The 17,624-nt window shown below is 42.2% G+C and overlaps 1 protein-coding gene across 1 annotated transcript in view; it reads right to left on the minus strand.

The window, feature by feature from the left end:
* sorcs2 (sortilin-related VPS10 domain containing receptor 2) overlaps positions 1 to 17,624 on the minus strand; it is a gene marked incomplete at its 5' end in the record, with an annotated part of 266,050 nt that overhangs the window by 9,657 nt on the left and 238,769 nt on the right. Inside the window, 8 exons of the mRNA XM_079185210.1 lie at positions 3,624 to 3,747; positions 5,121 to 5,254; positions 6,011 to 6,197; positions 6,283 to 6,454; positions 7,204 to 7,323; positions 7,909 to 8,042; positions 8,142 to 8,262; positions 12,154 to 12,261. Of these exons, the coding sequence (XP_079041336.1) occupies positions 3,624 to 3,747; positions 5,121 to 5,254; positions 6,011 to 6,197; positions 6,283 to 6,454; positions 7,204 to 7,323; positions 7,909 to 8,042; positions 8,142 to 8,262; positions 12,154 to 12,261 (1,100 nt within the window). The remainder of the gene's footprint in view (positions 1 to 3,623; positions 3,748 to 5,120; positions 5,255 to 6,010; positions 6,198 to 6,282; positions 6,455 to 7,203; positions 7,324 to 7,908; positions 8,043 to 8,141; positions 8,263 to 12,153; positions 12,262 to 17,624) is intronic.

Below are 17,624 nucleotides of genomic sequence, written 5' to 3' on the forward strand. Positions count from 1 at the left end.
AGCAATCACCACAGTCATCATTTAAAACTCTAAAATTGATTTATTTCATAAGAGTGTATGAATAGATACAGTAATGGCAGATATCAAATGTGGTGTATATACATCATATTTCATTATGAAAACAAAAACAGAACTGTATTAAATTTAACTTGATGCAAAAACACGAGTGTAAAGTTTAACATCTTTAGAATTTACTGTAACAGTTGAGGAATGGAGGTGATTTAATAATGAAACAAAATAATCCAACACAAAACTCGCCGAGCAAAGAAGTCCAAAAATGTGTAACAAAAATCCAAAGGCAAAACACAAAATCCAAAACAGGATCAGTACATAAAAATAACAAAAAAAAGGCCATGAGGGAAGCTGAACAGGACAAGAAGCAACACAGGGAACATACCATGAACGATCATATCAGGGCAGAACAGAGCACAGCAGTCCAGGGCCCTATTCCTCGTACGTTGTTCAACTAAGTCGATCAAATGTCCTATTATCCAGCTTAAATTAACTCGATGATTGACATCAGGCTATCTCGGTTCCTCAAAGGCTGATCCGCGCTCAGTCTCGTTAATTTGAACCAGATGTCAGTCAACAGGATCGTTGCGCGTGTCCGTCCTACTTCAAAAGGGGGAAGCGTCGATTACCGAAACCATGATTTTCTAACAGTACAACGGCAAATAAACTCAAAGAAAGAGACTCTTTTTACTCCGCTGACGAGCAGGAGATGATCATGAACACATATGAGGAATTCAAGACCATAATCATGGCAAAATCTAACGCTGCCACCGCTGCGAGGGCTTGACAAGATATGCAAGAAATATCGCAGACTTCGTTAAATGCGCAAGTGTTGGGAAAACGTATAGGTTAATTTTAAGTGCCTCATCACCCCAATCAATCAGATGATATGTCTTTAAATGTGCTGCTGGCAGTAGGCTTAATGGAACGCATCATCCAATGAGATCTATAGCGAAATAATTATATCAACTCTTTCAGAATAAGTAGATAAAAACAAGCCCAAAGAGAATCTAATTGATATGAATTAATAGATACTTATGAGGATATATGTACTGTATGCACTTACGTATCATGTACTATATATATATATATATATATATATATATATATATATATATATATATATATATATATATATATATATGTGTATATATATGTATGTGTAGATTACCATATAGAATAGGAGTTTGAATATGCGTGTGAATCTGTGTATGGGCGGATCAGTGTGTATGTATTATTCATAATAAGCAGTGAAAATAAATTGTGTGTAATTCTCTCTATTCGTATCATGAGTCCACCTTCATCATATTCTACAACAATGATATCTATGGTGTACTAATAATACTGTCATATCATTATGAGTGCTTTCAACCATCATGTAGTTCAACCAGCCATCAAGAGGACACGGGAGCAAGTAAACACTAAGCACACAAACATTATTCAGAATGGTGAGTCAGTACAACATGTGCCATGGTGATGTAATGAACACATCCATAAGTTTCTTAAGCGCCAAATAAACGTCATGAACAGCACGGCATGCAGCGGCTTTCCCGATGTTCTCTGCGTCACCGACACTGTACAAACATGAACCACTCGCTAGACAGCGCGAGGCTGTGATACAGTCTGTGAGACAGTAGATGGCGTGTGGTGTTCAATGTACGGCTCGAGAAGGTCTGTAAATAAATTCCTTGTCGGTAGAATCGTACAGGAAGTCATCATGATGTGATAACGGATCTTGGCGATCTCGAAGAACTCTCTCCCTATAAAACGCTAATCTAACTAATATCCTTCTTCATCGATGGGATCTCTGAAGAAGGGAGCTGACACTTTTTTCCGGGGGAGTGGCAGCTTATCCAGCTCAGTTAAGTTAGCCTGCGCTGGAGCAGGTTCAAGTTTATGGATGTGTTACTATGGTGACTTTGCCAAACTTGCTTCGAGGAACCGAAAAGCCTCACTTATGTAATCTCATCCTGAAAATTATCCGGCTAACTCAGTTAGCCACGTACGAGGAACGGGGCCCAGGTAACACAACATACAAACCGACACTGAGACAGGGGATACACAGGGTTTACCTACACTGGGGAGGTGCAGGTGATTAGACACAGGAGGATTCAATCAGGACAGACAATCACAGACAAGCGGGAAAACATACAAAGGCAGGAAGTGAAGAGAACACAAGAGGCAGGGAAATTCAAAATATAACAGAAAAACAACTAAACAAAACCCGACACTGTGACAGAATCCCCCCCTCAAGGGACGGATTCCAGACGTCCCAACAGTTACAAAGTCCAATAGAGTGGATGGAGGGGGTCCGGAGGTGGGGTGTCTGGACCCAACCGGCTACGGAGCTGCAGAACGCGTTGGAGGCGGACAGGAGGAGGACCGGACAGAAGCACTCCTGGGGACGGGCAGAAGCGATCCGGTGGACGACGACGACCGGACGGGCAGAAGCGCTCCAGGGGACGGGCAGGACGACAACGACCGGCCTGCCAGTTGCTCCGGAGACTGGGTCGGGGTTCGGGACTCGGGAGACTGGGTCTCAGGGGTTCGGGACCGGGGGTAGAGACGGTTCGGTGGCGGCAGCTGGCTGATGGCTAGGGAACTGATCAGGAATTCTTTAGCCAAGGAACTCAGCAGCCAGGGCATTGCTGATGGCGCTCTACGTGCCACTCTATGTGCTGCCTCTTGAACCTCCCTATCTGGAGATCTCCTCCACTTCCCATAAATGCAGAGGAGGGTATAATTTAAATTATAAAGCTCCTCTTTAAATACTCCATCTGCTGGGTCCATTTTGTGGTCGGTTCGTTCTGTCAGGGTTGTGGGAAAAACTGGTTGTAGGGGACGGACCCAAGCGCAGAGACACAGGAGCAGAATGATAGGTGATTTAATAATTAAACCAAAAAAATCCCAAACAAAACTTGCCGAGGAAAGAAGTCTGTGGTGACGTTCAAAGCCTTGCGAGCCAGCCGTACCATGTGACTGATTCAGGAAATGATTCGCGGGTTTGGCGTGTGATTCGAAATATAAGGGGCAGCGAAACGCAATGGATCCCCCGTCACATTTTGCGGACTTGGGACTTTATTGCGCGTTTCTTTGAAATCTATTCGATCATCACAAACATCATTTATTTATTCAATTCAAAGCTTCACACACCAAAGCCATGGTGTCATTATAATCACTCTGCCTGTTTTACATTTATTGTCCACTTGATGGCGCAGTAGAGCAAATGAAGCACCATGAAGCTTCAGCCCTTCAGTGAACCAATTGGATGGAAAGCTTCAATGCTTCATGAAGCTTCATCTCGCCATCACTACAGAGCAGAGCTGAACAGGACAAGGAGCAACACAGGGAACGTACCATGAACGATCATATCAGTGCAGAACAGAGCACAGCAGACCAGGTAACACAACAGACGAACCGACACTGAGACAGGGGACACAGGGTTTAAATACACTGGGGCGGAGCAGGTGATTAGACACAGGAGGCAGACAATCCCACTGGCGGGAAAACATACAAAGGCAGGAACTGAGAGAGCACAGGACACAAGAGGCAGGGGAATTCAAAATATAACAGAAAAACAACTAAACAAAACCCAAGACCGTGACAGTTACCGTAGACTCGAACTGTCCTGGTATCCTGCACCATAGATCGGCCATTAGAAGCCTGGACAGTGACTGAAACCTCGCCTGTCTCTGGGAAACGAGTCAAAAGGCTGTTCTGCAGAGTCAGTGTAGGCTACAGGAGAAAGTCACAACAGATTGGCGTTAGTTCGGTCAACTGTGAATACAGGTCTGGGATCACAAAATGGCTTCCATGATGACATGTTGGAATTGGGCTAAACAGTCATCCTTACTTAAGTTGGATATAACTGATATTTTAAACTAACAAATATTGTCAGGGGAAACACAATATTTGTGGAAAGCATTGTGCCAATGTGAAAGGGATCGCTCTTACGGCGATGAATCTATAGAGGATTTTTAGCAGAATCTGCCGCTCTCTTCAGCTTCACAGAGGTTTTTAGTGAGTTTCAGCTCATTGTTTAATCGTCCAGCTGCAACTGAAATGTTTAGGTTCACTCTCACTGCTCTCATAGTGTTGATGTCTGCTGCACAAGACATCTTTTTTCAGAAAAAAGCTCTAAAACTCACTGTACACTACCTCAGCACTAAACAGCAGACAGACAAAGTAAGCAACTAGCTGGTGGACATAGTGGAGCGTTTGGCAGTTAAAGGAACAATGAGTAACATTTAGGAGGATTAATTAGGAGGAATGGAATATAATTTGAATTAGTGTATAACAACCTGCAACTAAGAATCGTTCTGTTTTTGTTAGCTTAGACAAAGCCATTGATAACTACATGGTGATCAGGTCCTCTTTAATGGAGAATGCAGCATTGCACCCCCATGTTTTTTCTACAGCAGCCCAGAAAAGACAAAACCAAACACTGGCTCTAGTGAGAGTCTTTCGTGTTTTTCCTTTACCTAAAGGTAGGGATTGGTACTGAAACTTAGCATTTAACAGTGCCCAGTGCTAAATTATTAAAGACCGCAGTACTGATAAGCCCAGACGTTGCTGGTGTTTTTTGTTAGTACTTTTTAAATTCTGTATCTGTTTTTATAAGTAATTATTTATTCATGAAAAAGAACCGAGTATTCATAAGAGTAGCTCCTAGTAATAATAAAATCTGAAAATCTGAACGCCACCGTTTATCAACATGCTTGTAAAGGTCGGGGTGAGTGGAGGGATATTTAGTTGTTTGCAATCACACACTGTTCCTTTAAAGAGACATTTATTTGGAGACCCAAAAACAGAACTAAAAGAGTGAATATTACATTGAATCACTACTTTATCATTCATCAGGTGGACACAAACATTACTCATTGAAATGAATGATAATGTTGCTCTGTGTCTACTGGATATAAATAGTATTTGCTTTGCACTACACTAACAACTCTAAAAGGTGATCGATCACACGTAAATCTTGTGTTTTCAGCTTGTTTTGCTGCCCCAAAGTGGCCAAAAAGAAACTAATGGGGTTTTAAAAGGGAAAAAAGTTGTAAAAATGTTTTACTTTTATGTTCGTAAAAGTAATAAGATAGAGTATTTACCCGCTGGTTGTCTCCAAACCACCAGTAGAAGACAGACAGGTTGGCCTCAGTTGGAAGGACTATGGCTGTCAGATTAACCTCATGGTTTCTACCAATGATAGGTACCACTTCCAGGTGCACTTCCTGTAGGGGGGCTGTAAGAGAAGAATACATGTTTTTCATTAGTACATCCATATTCCGGCCCGCCACGTCATTCTATGTGGCCCGTGAATCCACCAGCAAAAAAAAAATCATAAGTTAGACTTGAGAATAAAATTATCCCCATAGTGGAAATTATGAGATAGAAATTCAGAATTCTGAAATAGAAAGTCAAAGTTATGAGATAGAAAGTCACAGTTATGAGATACTTAAACACAGTCATAGAAGCAGTTCATCATAGGTTACATTTGACATATAAATGTATTGTGAGTACATTGAAGACTACTTTAAACGTGGCTTTACAACACATGAAATACTTCACGTAGGATTGTGCAAACGCACCCATGAAAGGATTTTAAGCATTGAACAAAGTTATTGTAATAACTTGTGTTTGATATTTATCTTTGCTATCTTCTTTAAAAGTTTGATCTTTGGTAGAGTAATGTGGGTTTCTTAACCCTAAATTAAAAGGATTTAAGTTATAATAACAGAAATGTGCTTAAATATATTTTTACACTTGAATAAACAATAACCAAATGCAGAGACAGTTATTTACCAATATGTTAGGAGTAGTTACATTTACACAGTCTGACATTTACAACCGGCCCTTTGAGGGCGACCATGATGCTGATGTGGCCCAGAGTGAAGATGAGTTTGAGACCCCTGCTCTAAAGACTACCTTCAAAAAACACAAAATATGCACAGCTGTCTAATAACCATATAAAAACATTCAGTGAATCTGGTAAGCCGACCTGTGACCTGGATGTACATGGTGGCCTCGTCTTGCCCTGCCATGTTCTCGGCCTTCACAGTGACCTTGTAAACGCCTGGATTTTTGTAACGATGCTGGATGGGCTCATCTGTCACTGTCAGGTTCTGGTAGATTGCCCAAACCCCGTCGCCGAGGTCCACCTGGTACCTAGTGCTGCTGGTGTCGCCCTGGTAGAAACAAATGAGGACTTTTAGCCAATTAAAATTGAATAGAAAGAAGGAAAGGATGAACTGACAAAACCTTTCATCCTACCTCTTCCTGGTGGACAATGAATGTGATGTCTTCACCAGGAGCCACGGCCAACATCTGACCTTTGATGCCGACCTGAAGTCCTTTTGGGGGCAAAAGAGGGCAGTTGTGCTGTTTGGTACTGTGCTGCTTGTTAAGCCCCCCTTCACACATGTTAGATATCACCTTCCTGTAGCTGAAACACATCAGAGGAAAGCTTAAGTGTAAGAGTGTGAAGGTGTATGCATGTATCTTAAAATGAACAGTTCAACATTTTTGGAAATATAGGTGGAAGGTTTTGTTTGTCATCTGTAGAAGCGTAGTGAAGCTCCATAGACAAGGATTTGTCTATGACTGTTTCTTACTGCTTATATGCAACCACACTTGATTGTGGACAATATCAAAGTAAAGCGCTTGAGTCCCGCTACAAGGTGCCTTCATGTGTGTTAACTGTTACAATGACAATTATGGCTAATGAGCCACTGTTGAATGACAACATTTTTAAAATAAAGTTAAAAAAAGTATTAATTATTATTATTATCAGTGTGCTGTTAAGCCCCCCTTCACAAGGGTGTTCTCGGGGGTCTAACGGAACCTCCACGATTGCCACCAGGTATTTCGCACACTGATGATGACAATTGACCATGACCCCAAAACCATGGTACATACCGAACAGTACCTTTTTTTGTGCCTTTCCACCTCTATTACTACACACATTTTATCGAATTTATTAAATCTATTCACAAAGTAAAATGTAAAAAACAAAAAACTGTAGTTTAGAGGGAGTGCTGTAACAATTTTGACTCCAGCTCCATAATTAGCGCATAGATATGAGAATGATATTGATCTTCTCATCTCACTCCTGGAAAAAAATAAGTCGATGTGTGTGTGGGTGTATATGTGTTGGTGTGATGATGATGATAATATGTTTGTGCAAATGCAGACCCAGTGCTGGATGTATAGGTTGGTCTTAGATGGCAGTCTTCAGGTGGTGAATCTGGATCATGCCAGAAGTCAGCAAAGCAGCGATTGCCTTCCGTTGGGGACCGTTCAAAACCATAGTCACTACACACATACACCAAACACACAGATATGATAGAAGAATAATATGAATATTGAGTAAACATTGACCTGCAAATTTAACATAGTAGCTCAATGCAGTATGCATATGCATCATTTAATATTTTGTATGTAAACTTTAATCTGCATAATGCATATTTTGCATATGTGCTGTATATTAGATGTTTAACACATAATACACAACAAATAGTGCTGGTATGAAAAAATAATGGACACAATAGAGGCACCTGAGGCAACAGTTTTGTCATCATTTTGAAATGATTTAGAGCATTATATGATTTTAATAGACACTTGCTGGATGGTTTTTTTCCATTGTGAAAGTTTGTCATATTTTTTATCTTTCTGTTCCTTTTCATTTCAAATTCATAAATTAATCTATTATAATTAAATAGTGATTTTCTATTGTTTTTAATGTTTGATCCTCAATTGTGTCCTCTATTATTTATTCATTTATACACAGTATATTATGTATTAATATATATCTTTAGTTGTGCTTAATTTTTCAGATATAATAATCCACGATATGCAATAAAGTCTGTTCAGTGTTTTCTACATCTGTGGAGTGCTCACCAGTTGAAGTCTTTCTCTGTGCATTGACAAGGTTTGGTGGTGAGAGCTGATGTGTAGCTTTTTCCTTTGATACAGAATGCTGTGTCCTTCCTTCTCCTGAAACTCCGCTCCTGGCCCATAATGCACTTCTCTCCCTGACGGTAACCATGGAAAAATGAGAATTCAGTTTCAAACGACAAAACAAATGTACTGTAATTATGTGTGTATGTACTGTATTTGTATGTGTGAATAACCTGCAGGTCTGTGAGCTTCCAGAGCTCGTATTCAGACTCTGTACACTGATGGGGGAAAGACTGCCTGAAGTCCACTTTGACCAACTCCCAGTCTGACCTATAGCTGATGTGCCCAAACACACTGCAGACACACACCACAGACACAGAATTAATACATATCCGCATGTGGACAGCTGTTTGAAAACTATAATCACAAATGTCAAATCAGACTGATCTGATGAAAACAGTATAATTAGACCATGATCACCAATTTAAGTCTTTAATTAAACCTGTCAGTTCACATTATAACATGTTATCATACAACAGAAATGACTACTAGAGAAGTTTAACTGTGCACACAAGTTGATAGTGCATCTGCATCTGTAATGGCATTTCATAGAAAAGGAGTAAAAGCAAAGATTTGAGTCCAAGAGGCAATATTTTTGCTCACTGCTATGGCTTCAAACTAAACATTGTCATTAGGCTTGGCTTATTTTAGCAAGTCTACAAAATGCACCGGTCTTCTTGATGAAATGGTAAAATGACTCATTCCACAGGCAGCAGCTACCAGATAGAACTCAAACTCCAGGCTTCTTCCGATCCTAATGTTTCACAATGAAGAGCTTTGTGAGGTCTTGAACCTTTTTCAAGAAAATCTTAATGATTGGGATGGGAAGGGACTAAGAATGGCCTCTGGATTCAATCTATGACTTTCTAAGCTTCTACCTGCCTTTTTTTGTCAAAGGTTGTACAGCATCCTGGACAGCATCAATGGAGGCAAGATTGAAAAACTTGGGAAAACTTAATTTTATGGCTTTAGTTAATTGTAAAAATGATGAGGCAAAACTGCATAGGCTTGCCAACCTCATCAGAGTATATTGTTTACAGATGGTCAAGGAAAAATTACCTCTTCAACTGCTGGCTTTTGTGGTTGAAAATAACCTTTACAAGGTAACATAACTGCTGGAATGTGTATTGACCATTCCAGCCACCACAGCATCAGTGGAAAATTGTTTTTCTGTCTTAAAACACTTAAAGATCTACAGCCGCAAAAGGAAGGAGCAAGAAAGACTTTCATCTCTCTCTCTCGCTTTCTATCATTCACACACACAGTGAGTCTGATTGTTCAGGTTCTCGATGTGTGTGTATCGGTGTGTATCTGCTTTTGTGTGTGGCCATCTCTTTGCCCTTCTCGGCAGATTACAGCTAGGTGGCGGTATAGAGGTGATATTCAGATTGCACTACATTTCAGAGATAAATGTACTTTTTACTACACTCCATCACAGAGGTAAATATTGTACATTTGTCTGACAGGTTTTGTTAACTTTTCAGACAGTAGAGGCTGATGAAATACAAAGCATATTAATTGGGTTTTGAAATACAATTACTCAATCTCCAGTAAGAGAGCCTTCTCGATTGCCATGCCAGTGATGACAGTCGACCCTCCCCAGTTGTATTTCTGGAATATGTTTTGATGCGTTTGAGGGCTGAAAATGTCCGCTCGAGAGAGACAGTCGATATTGGGATTGTCACCGCCAAACATGCCAGTGTGTAAAGTTGACACATGCTCTCCACCAGATATTTCTGCTGAAGGAAAGCAAGTAGATCAGCAGAGCTTTTTCCTTCAAAGTCAGCCATGACATACATTACAGTCAGTTCTGTTTTAAGCCGTGTCAGATCATCAAATAGAGTTCCGTGACTCTGCGTTAGATTGGAGAAGGCCGAATACGGGAATTTCTTCCTATATGCCTGAAACTTCTGGCGGTCGAGGAGGGAGAGAAACATTAATTTCTCGGGGTCTTTGAACCGATTTCGTATCTGGGCAAGAATGTTGTCCAAGATATCGCTGTGGAGTTTCTGGTACAGTGCACAAATATCTCCCTGCGCTTGGTCTCTCCGTGCGCTTGGGGAACCTGTTTCATGCACAGTGGACTCAAAAGTGTCATCAAACTGTCCCTTTTCTCTCTCAATAGTGTCACAAAACTCATCCACTCTTTTCAGACAGAAATGTACTTCCAGTTTTTTGTTCTGTAGTACTTAAGTAAGCTTACATCCGAATACTCAAAAATCCCATGGAATGTAGACAGCGAAAAACAAAACTCAAAGTTCTCCAGATGGGCTTTGTATCCGTCAGCACAGCGCACAGATTCCTCGTCGTACTCATCATGGTGCTCCAGAATGTGCTCAAAAAGATCCTGTAGGGCAGCTCTCTTTTCAAAGACCATGTTGACCAGTCTAGAGCTATATTGCAGTGTTGCCAACTCCTCAGTAAGGAAAGTAGCTACTGGCTGTCCTAAAAGCCGCTAGAAGTTTCCCTGCGAACGATTTGTCGATCGACTCGGGTCTCTCCAAAAGTTTTCAAAAGCACCGTAGCTTGTAAGTGTCCTGCCATTCTTTTGTGTCTTGTTGCTTCCTTGGTCAGACAACTCAGGTTAGCAAATCCAGCGTGGCTCCAAACACCAAGGGAATGCCTTTTATTGTAAATAAAAGGCATTCCCAGCAATACAATTTGCAACGCTTCTCTGACGCTGTCAGTCAGGAATACCATTCGTAGTTGATGGACTGAAAGTGGCGCACAAATTTCCATGCTGGGTCAGGGCTAAATGTGGGGTTGGCCGACCCTTTCTTACGATGTCCAGCTATTCTTGAAATGTCCTCGAGAAAAGTGTAAATCTGCCACCAAATCCGTTTCTTCACCTTCAGCCATTGAGTGTTAAAATAACAAAGTTAGGTAAAAAAAAAAAAAAGAATCTACACCAAGCAAAATGTCATGTCAATGTCATAACTTCTTACATATCTTTCAACTTGAACTCTTAATACTACTACTACTAAGTTCTGTTAGCTAGCTTCAGTTTCACAACAGTCACGCTAGCCCACTGACCAATCACGGCGCACGTTAATGCTGACATACTCGGCTAGGCCACCTAGAAGCTCTGGCACGTCAAAGACTACACCCGACATGCCAAACAAAAAATCTGATTGGTTGAAGACTATGACAATCATGAATATCGTCCCCATTTCCTTAAACTGCAAATGTTTCCTGCAGGCCTCGGGCCTCTCTTCTTACTTAAAGACAGCATAGGGGCAAAATCTGATTGGATAAAAGCTTTACTTAAAACAACAGCGCTGGAAGCAGGGCAACTGAGGAAGACAGTAGCTATGCAATGTGATAATAAGCTAATGGGGAAAATAATTAGAATACATGTAGTGTATTTATGAAAAATTATAGAATAGCTATAACTTTGTGATTCTGTTTAAGCCTTAAAGGCTTTGCTGCCCCTGACGGCCCACCACTGGTGTATTTGTAGGTGTTGAGCTTCATTTTTACACAAACAAATAGGGGTGTAACAGTTCACAAAATTCTCAGTTTGTGTCAATACAATACAGCGGCGCCACGGTTCGGCCATCTGTTAGAGCAGCAGTGGGTGCTTCGGACATTTTACTCTCTGTTTGGGCTTTTGTTTTCTTTAACAAAGCAGAAATTATGGTCTGGCGAAATGGGCAGTGGCGGTTGCTTTAGCCCCGTTTGAATCAGTAGGAAACAGCTGCCTAAATGTTGCGGGGAGAGTTTCTAGCGTGTGTGCTGCTGTTGGTTTTCCTGCTAAGCTAGTTTAGTGTAGCGCGCCTCCCAGAACACACGTGCTTCACCAAAGTACAATGTTGTTCTTCCGTGGTGGAAGTGTCGGACAGCACGTTGCCTGTTATGTCGGGTGGGTTGCCATGTTGAGCGCAGTGGCTCCACCGAGAGAACATTTTATTTCCCACAATTTAAGCTTCTGCATTTTCCAAATGCAATAGTATTATTAAAAATTTTTAATTTTTGATGCCACAGAGATTTCTCAATTCAATATATCATAATTTACACCCATATTGTAATGGTATTTCAGATTTGTTAATGTTTCTGTAGAGAATCAATGTCTTCAGACCATTTATGATGAATTCAGCTGAACCTATACAGACTTTCATTTCATTTTTCCGACAGCGGTCCTGAAATTGATAAATTTTTTCCTTTTCAAATAGGGATTTTACTCACGTCATAACCAGAGTCTCATCTCCTGGCTCACTCAGGAGTCCATCGACAAACACGGAGGTGCTGGTGAAGTTGTGAATGGTCCACGTCCGTCCTTCATCGATACTAAACCTGTGGAGAAACAGGCAGTGTTCAAAATCAATACATTGATGAAAGTCTCTTCAGTTGGAGGTTCCATTGTTTATAAAAGAGTAGAGTTAGTAAGAACACACTCCCAGTGAATTTACCAATTACTAAACCGTAAAAGTATTTGGAGCAGGGTGTTTGTTTTATAGCCTTTACATAACTAAAACCAGTGAAATAATAAATAAATTCAACAATATGTTCACCTGCTGTTGCATATTCTGCAGTGGTACCCCAGCGTTAGTTCTACAACCAAAGAGCAATTATTAACTTATTATATTATTTCTGGGGTTTTATTTCCCCACTGTGTGGAAACCGGTCCTAGATTTCTTCATTGAATTTGGGGATCAGGTCAATGTTACCTAGGACAGCAATTGCCAAATGCATCGGTTAATCCTTACCCTAGAAAGCTCTTTGTCTTGTACGTTAAAAATAAAACGAAATTGTTTGGAAAAACAATGCAGAATTGTTATAGCAAAACAGCCTAAAATGTCTCAGAACAAAATAAGATCTTATACTACAGGACTAACTTGTTCCAACACAACAATGCTGCTTCTTTATGTCTTCTACGTGGATCATCAACTGGTGAGAATGTTGACTTCATTCCTGGGACATATAGCTTCAGCTTCAGTTGTTAAGCACCTCATCTAGTATGTAACCATCATATGCAATTAAGACCATTTTACATTATTCTTAATGTAAAATGATTCAGCTGTAAACAAGTTAGCTGGAGACATTTTCAGCCAACTTAAGGAGCTACCCACCAGTTTAGTTAGATAGCTAGCTAGAGCTGATGAAAACTGGTAGCAATAATAGACATTCTATCTGGCAAAAACGAGAAAAGGATAATGTGCCCACTGAACTACCAGGAAATGCAATTTTTAAGCCTATGTAGGTTACATAAGATCTAAATGACGGAATTTTCGAAAGAAGTAATTGAAAATAGGATCTTTTCTGTGGAGTATTTTTGATTTGAGTTCTAACTGACACAGGCTCCACCTTGTACTGGACTCTATGTGTCATACTCTCCTCTAATACCAAGCATGCATTTGCAGACTGAAAATTTGCATGAGCGTAGCCTGCCAATCAGGATGTGCCTAGAGATTTGTTACAACACACCATCGGTGGCCACAATGTGGAGTAGAGTGAATGCATAATTGCCTGCTCACTGGCAAATATGTTATTGATTTCTGACAACATCACGCAGAGTATAGACTTCATATATGGACACAGCGCTGCCACCGGCTGTAAGCGCTTATACTAGCGTTATTGTTCCAGCCCACGGACTCCATTACTGGTGGGGCGGCAATGGCTGGTCTGTGTTTGAGTGCTTTCACACTGGGCAGCCATGAAACATCATATTTGGTTTGAGCTGAATTCAACGAGAATACAATACAACCTCCTATATGCCGACATCCTCAGTCATCCATCCAATTTTATCTAGATACTAGATTAGTGGGCCATATGTGAAAATATGCTCCATGCCATATACCAGTCTTTTTTTATTTCATCAGCTACTTACATGTGCAACACACACTGTGCATAGAGCAGCAAGTGCCAGAGGGGGTCACCAAAACAGCCTGGCCATGCAGCGACAATTAAAAAAAACAAAAAAAACAAATATAATATCGTTACTGGACCTTAGACTCCAGCATGGCCCCATTTATCCTTTAGTGACTGATAGTGGCAGTGTCAATGTCATGGTGAACCAGCTGTGTAGTCTTGTGATACAATCGGAGATCCAAAGATGTGGGGATCTACATGTAGCTTAACGCTATATGTGTGTGTGTTAGTAAAAGAAGAGAGAAAGCAAAACAAAACTAAATAAATCCTCCAAAACCGATCCTCCCCACCACCGTAAGATATGGAGATTGCTATCTCATCACAGAAACACGGCTGACGATCTTTGACTCGCCCAACCGCGGTTCTGACCTTTGAACTGATGAAACAACAACTTCTGCTCCCACTAGCGGTATATGATCTCAACACGATTGCAGCAGTATGAAATACACAGTAATTTCATCATTAACATCCTCGGTTGTATCACCACGTTATAAAATGACAGTAATTTAAGCAACACAAACAAGATAATGACACACAATGACCTAACTAAGCCCAGACACCTAAGTAAGCCTTACGATGAGATGACTTCGTGGCCGACGATGTGGTCCTTCTGAGCCCCTCGGTTGTCAGGCTGCGCAGCTCCGTGCTACACGATAATAAAACTCATTGGACTCATCTCTGGTGGGGATGAGTCCGCCTACAGGTGGGACACTGACCATCTGGTGACCTGGTGCAGTCTGAACAACTTAGAGCTCAACGCTCCAAAGACAGTGGAGATGGTCGTGGATTTCTGAAAGAATGCAGCCCACCAGTTCCTATCACCCTGTGTGACTCCCCCGTCGACGCGGTGGAGTCCTTCTGCTTCCTGGGCTCCACCATAACCCAGGACCTCAAGTGGGAGCTGAACATCAGCTCCATCACAAAGAAGGCTCAGCAGAGGATGTACTTCCTGAGGCAGCTGAAGAAATTCAACCTGCCCAAGACAATGATGGTGCAGTTCTATACAGCCATCGTTGAGTTCATCCTCTGCTCTTCCATCACGGTCTGGTACGTTGCAGCCACAGCCAAGGACAAGGGCAGACTGCAGCGCATCATTCGCTTTACCGAGAGGGTGATTGACTGCAATCTGCTGTCCCTCCAAGACTTGTTCGCTTCAAGGACCCTGAAGCGAGCAACAAAGATAGTAGCCGACTATTCAACTGTTCATTCCTCTTCCATCAGGCAGGAGGCTGAGGTCCATCAGGACCCAGACCTCACGACACAAACAGTTTCTTCCCATCCGTAGTGGGGCTCATTAACAGAGCCCGGGTCCCCCACTGACTTTGTCATCCCCAGGACAATTTCCAACCGGTTACTCCCCTGCACATCCCTTCTAGGTTCTTATTTAAGATGGGACAGGACAAGGTGCTCAAAAGACTTCATAACCACAGATATCAGGGCGACGGGGCTGTAGTCATTAAGTCCTATGATCCTTGGTTTTTTGGGGATGGGGAAGATGGTGGAGGCCTTGAAGCAGGCTGGTACGTGGCATGTCTCCAGGGAGGTGTTGAAGATGTCTGTAAACACCGGAGACAGCTGATCAGCACAATGCTTCAGGGTGGAGGGGGAGACAGAGTCTAGGCCGGCTGCTTTGCGGGGGTTTTGTTTTTTAAAAAGCCTTTTGACGTCTCTCTCCAGAATAGGGAGTCGTCACTGGGGAGTGGGGTGACACTGGGATGGGTGGTACAGAGGCATGGGCCCCTGCTGGGCTGGGGGAGGGGGACCTGGTGGTCTGGGGCTGGTTGATGGAGCTGTGGGGGATGGAGTCAGGGCTGTCTCATCGTCTATCAAAGAGACAATAGAACTCGTTCAGCTCGTCTGCCAGGCGGAGGTCATTCATGAAGTGGGGGGCTTTTGGTTTGTAATTGGTGATCTGTCTGGGGCCTCTCCAGACAGAATCAGAGTCACTTGCTGAGAGCTGGTGTTGCAGTTTCTCCGAGTACAGTCGTTTAGCATCTCTCACTGCTTTACTAAACCTGTATTTTGACAAGTCCTTGTCCCCACTCCCAAATGTCTGATCCTTGTGCAGCCTTAGCTGTCTGAGTTCTGCTGTAAACCAGGGTTTGTCGTTGTTGTAACTCACCCTGGTGCTTGTTGGAACACAGCTGTCCTCACAGAAGCTGATCTATGAAGTTACAGCCTCTGTGTACTCATCCAGACTGTTGGTAGCAGTCCTGAAAACATCCCAGTCTGTACAGTCCAAGCACGCCCGAAGATCCTCCAGAGCTTCACTGGTCCACTGCTTGAATTTCCTCACCACAGCTTTACAGAGGTTTAATTTCTGCCTGTGTGCAGGAATCAGATGGACCATGACGTGGTCAGAGAGTCCCAGTGCAGCACGAGGGACGGCACGATAGGCCCTGTCTGTATTTAGGGAGTTCATGACTGAGGTTTCCTTTGTTAAAGTCACCAAGGACAATAACCAAAGAGTCCGGGTTGGTCCGCTCCACACACAGTATCTGGTCGGCGAGCACTCGCTGTGCTTCCTGCACGTTGCCCTGCGACGGAATGTAAACACCGACTAGAATGAATGAAGCGAACTCGTGGGGGGAGTAAAAGGGTTTACAGTTTATGATAAAAGATTACAGATCAGGAGAACAGTGCTGCAGAACCACTGTCACATTGTTGCACCAGCCACTGTTGGTATAAAAACAGATTCATCCACCCTTCGATTTGCCTGAGAGCTCTGTGTCGCGATCCGCTCTGAACAGCTAGAAGCTAGCCAGCTGGAGCAGTTACCAACTTCACTCGTGGTGACCAGTCTATCACAACACTGTTACAGCAGTATGGAATAGACAGCAATTTCTGCACAGCGCTAACAGAAATCGATGGTTCATTCAGAAGCCCTGAATGCCCCCGCAAAACTAGAAAATCTAAACTACCATAGCCAGACCGCTAGCCGATGTACCTGTCTCAAATATAACCAAAGTTCAAGATGGTCCAGGATATCTTGGGGGGAGGAGACTGAGAGCTCCTCTCTCAGCATGTGCCACCAGATAAACTACCCTGATTGTCCTTTATTCTCCCCTGATGAGGAGATCAGCTCCAGGTCTGTGGCTTCCCACTCCTGTTCCCAATGCTCACACGTGGGAGTGGATGGAGTCCCCTGGCAGGAATATAGATGCCTCGAATTACCCTGCCCCTCAGCCCCTTACAGTTGGTTAAATCACACAACACATATCAGTTAATTTAAAAAAGCTAGCAGGTTGGACCGGATTTTGTGATGTACTTGTAGAATAAGTTGTTTTAGGTTTCTTCATAGAACTTCATAGAGTCCAGGCTTTTTCTCTTAGTCCAAGAAATATATTGTCATTATCAATGTTGCACATAAAAGAAAACCAGAACTATACAATAACAATATATTTTACAGGATACATAATAGTGGTGTAATGGATCTTTGGAAATCTGTGATCCGTACGGATCACCTCTCACAGTTCGGCACACATGTGAACCGTGGATTAATTACACAGCTTACCTGAACCATCCAGTGTGAAAAAAAGTTTTACTGACATTTTTATCCGGCAATGTTCAGTAAATTTAGACCTTGCATAGCTTGACAAGCTATTGCACTCTGCCAGACTTCCATTGCCAAACTGTGTGTGCACACTTAATGTATGTATGTAATTGTTAATAAACATTCAAATGGTATGTTTCACCTTCCATCCATCTTCCACACACCCTATGCAGGCTGTCTCTCTTTTGCAATTACGGTAAATGGTTAATGGACTGTACTTGTATAGCGCTTTTCT

This window comes from Pholis gunnellus (genome assembly GCF_910591455.1).
Source record: "Pholis gunnellus genome assembly, chromosome: 23".
NCBI classification, from domain to species: Eukaryota; Metazoa; Chordata; class Actinopteri; order Perciformes; family Pholidae; genus Pholis; species Pholis gunnellus.